The following is a 2242-nucleotide window of genomic DNA, read 5'->3' as shown; positions in this document are numbered from 1 at the left end:
CAACAGAAGTAACTGTGATGATCCTAATAACATCTATCATATGTCAAACCAACTGGTTCCAAGAGCCTAATCGTCACACATTTTCCTAGCTGCTAGTGCATTTCATTGTTCTGCTTAAGCTTAAGATCCCATTCGCAATGTATTTTAACCAGTAATCAAAATTGTTAAAAGAAAACCCTTCTGAAATATCTGATCTTATCTTCAACAACTTCCATCGCCAATAACCCAAATGTTAACAAAAAAAAACCTAATACAAACTATTAAGAACCATAAAACCATGGAATCAACCAATCAATCGACAAACATATAAAACAATAGCATAAAGATTATAATACATAAACGCTATCATATACAGATATCAAGTATCTAAGAGCGTACCATTTCTTGAAGCTAGGTGAAATCGACTGTGACGGGATCCTTGAGATCAGAAGCGATAACAGAAACCCACCTAGACTTACTATGAGCCTAAATACTATTTTAAGTCTCAAGTGTTTGTTACGCAGACTAGACTGGACGGGACTAATTGTCTGTCCCATGTTTGGTACAACTAGGTCAGGACAGGACAAAACTGTTAAAATGACCATATTACCCTTAAATGTTGTTCAATGTTATTTTTTATCATATAATGATTGTAAAATGACAACAAATCAACTAAAATATGGAATGCCATGATAATAAACTTATGAAATTGCAAACATACAGGTGACAGTTTCCTATCACACATATTCTACCCACAATCTTGAACTAACTCTTGAGGCAATAAAATCAACTATGGCATTTCCATTCTACAAGATGATAGTTACCTAGATTCTAATGGTACTCAAACGACCAGTTCCTCAACTATGGTAAAATCAACTATGGCATCTCCATCAATTCCTTTTTTACGCAGAAATTTGAACATGCATGTGGGTTTTTAATGGTACTCAAACGACTTAGTGAGAGGATTTTGTTAGGGTTTACAGTCAAGAATCCAAGAGAAGAACGATGTGGAATCGATTTTGTTAGGGTTTACAGTCAAAAAGAAATCAGAAATCGACGCAGCAAAGAATCGCAATAATGAAATCGACGCAGCAAAAAGAAATCGATGACAAAAGAGAAATCATACCGATCTGGAAGGAGGCGGTGGAAGGAGGCGGTGTGGAAGGAGGCAATGTGGAAGAGCTCTGGTCGTGGAAATGTGGGTGTGAAAGAGACGATGATAAGGAGGTAGTAATCTGTTCCATTTTTTTTTTGTGGAACAAAAATCATACACTTTTTCCCATCAGATTTTAAAATAGCTCGTCTTATCCCATGTAATTTTTGTCCATGGCATGCTAAACATGAGACTATTTTTTTTTATCCCGTCTCATCCCATATAGTCTGCATACCAAACGCACCCCCGATTCGCCCTCCCCCAAGGACGGCCCTGGTTATCGGCAAGAATATAATAAATATTACGAATTTTCAAAAAATTAAATTAAACCAAAACATTTAATTCTTTTGTTCTTGTTTTAGAATTATGAATTTTGTAACTGAAACATTTTAAAAGTTGGTCCTCAAAATAGGGTTTTAAAACAAGAACGAATATGAAGTTAATTTAATTTGGTACAATATTAATCATTTGTTGTTCGTTCGCACTTTTATACAAGTCGAGATTTTATGGAAGCAGTCACTCTGCCTTGTTGAAATAGAAATCAGATTTACGTACATCTTACGTCTAAAACCCAACTTTCAAATAGTATTCACTGGATTGTTCTGATGTATTAATAACTAGTTAAAATACATTGCAAATGGGATCTTAAGCAAAGTTTTAATGCTTTAAAATATGCATGTGCTTGAATCATTCAGATGAGCTTATGGAAACAGATATTTGATCTTTGATTTCATATCAGTATAGTTGTTAATACACACATACAAGGCCAGCATTCCCTTAGCGCTAGCACTCATCTACCAAACTAAACAAAAAAAAAACTATGTATCAATAAGCTGCCTGCTCTCTCTCTCTCTCTCTCTAAGGACATGTAAAAATGCAAGCAAAATGTGTCAATTGGGTTCCTCAAAACGGTTCAGTTTGATAGATGATAGATGTTAGAATGGTTATCACAGTTGCTCCTGTTGGGCAGTTGTTTCTGCACAGCCTTCACCGCGCCAACTCTGGCAGCATTGGCCGATCTGTTGGCGGCTGCCACCGCCTTGTTCACCCTCTCGTCCACTTTGGCTAAATCATATGCTTTCTCTGCTGCTCGTCGTGCCTCCTGAAACA

At 36.4% G+C, this 2242-nt stretch overlaps 1 protein-coding gene across 1 annotated transcript in view; it reads right to left on the bottom strand.

Annotated features, from left to right (window-relative positions):
- Positions 1-1914: 1914 nt before the first annotated feature.
- LOC112523677 (alsin homolog) overlaps positions 1915-2242 on the bottom strand; it is a 1892-nt gene continuing 1564 nt past the window's right edge. Inside the window, exon 3 of the mRNA XM_025133364.1 lies at positions 1915-2234. Within this exon, the coding sequence (XP_024989132.1) occupies positions 2046-2234 (189 nt within the window). The 3' untranslated portion in view covers positions 1915-2045. The remainder of the gene's footprint in view (positions 2235-2242) is intronic.

Source organism: Cynara cardunculus (genome assembly GCF_001531365.2).
Source record: "Cynara cardunculus var. scolymus isolate 2C chromosome LG 12, CcrdV1, whole genome shotgun sequence".
In the NCBI taxonomy this organism is placed as follows: Eukaryota; Viridiplantae; Streptophyta; class Magnoliopsida; order Asterales; family Asteraceae; genus Cynara; species Cynara cardunculus.
The sequence above is the reverse complement of the archived record's forward strand: the minus strand, read 5'-3'. Positions and strand labels throughout refer to the sequence as shown.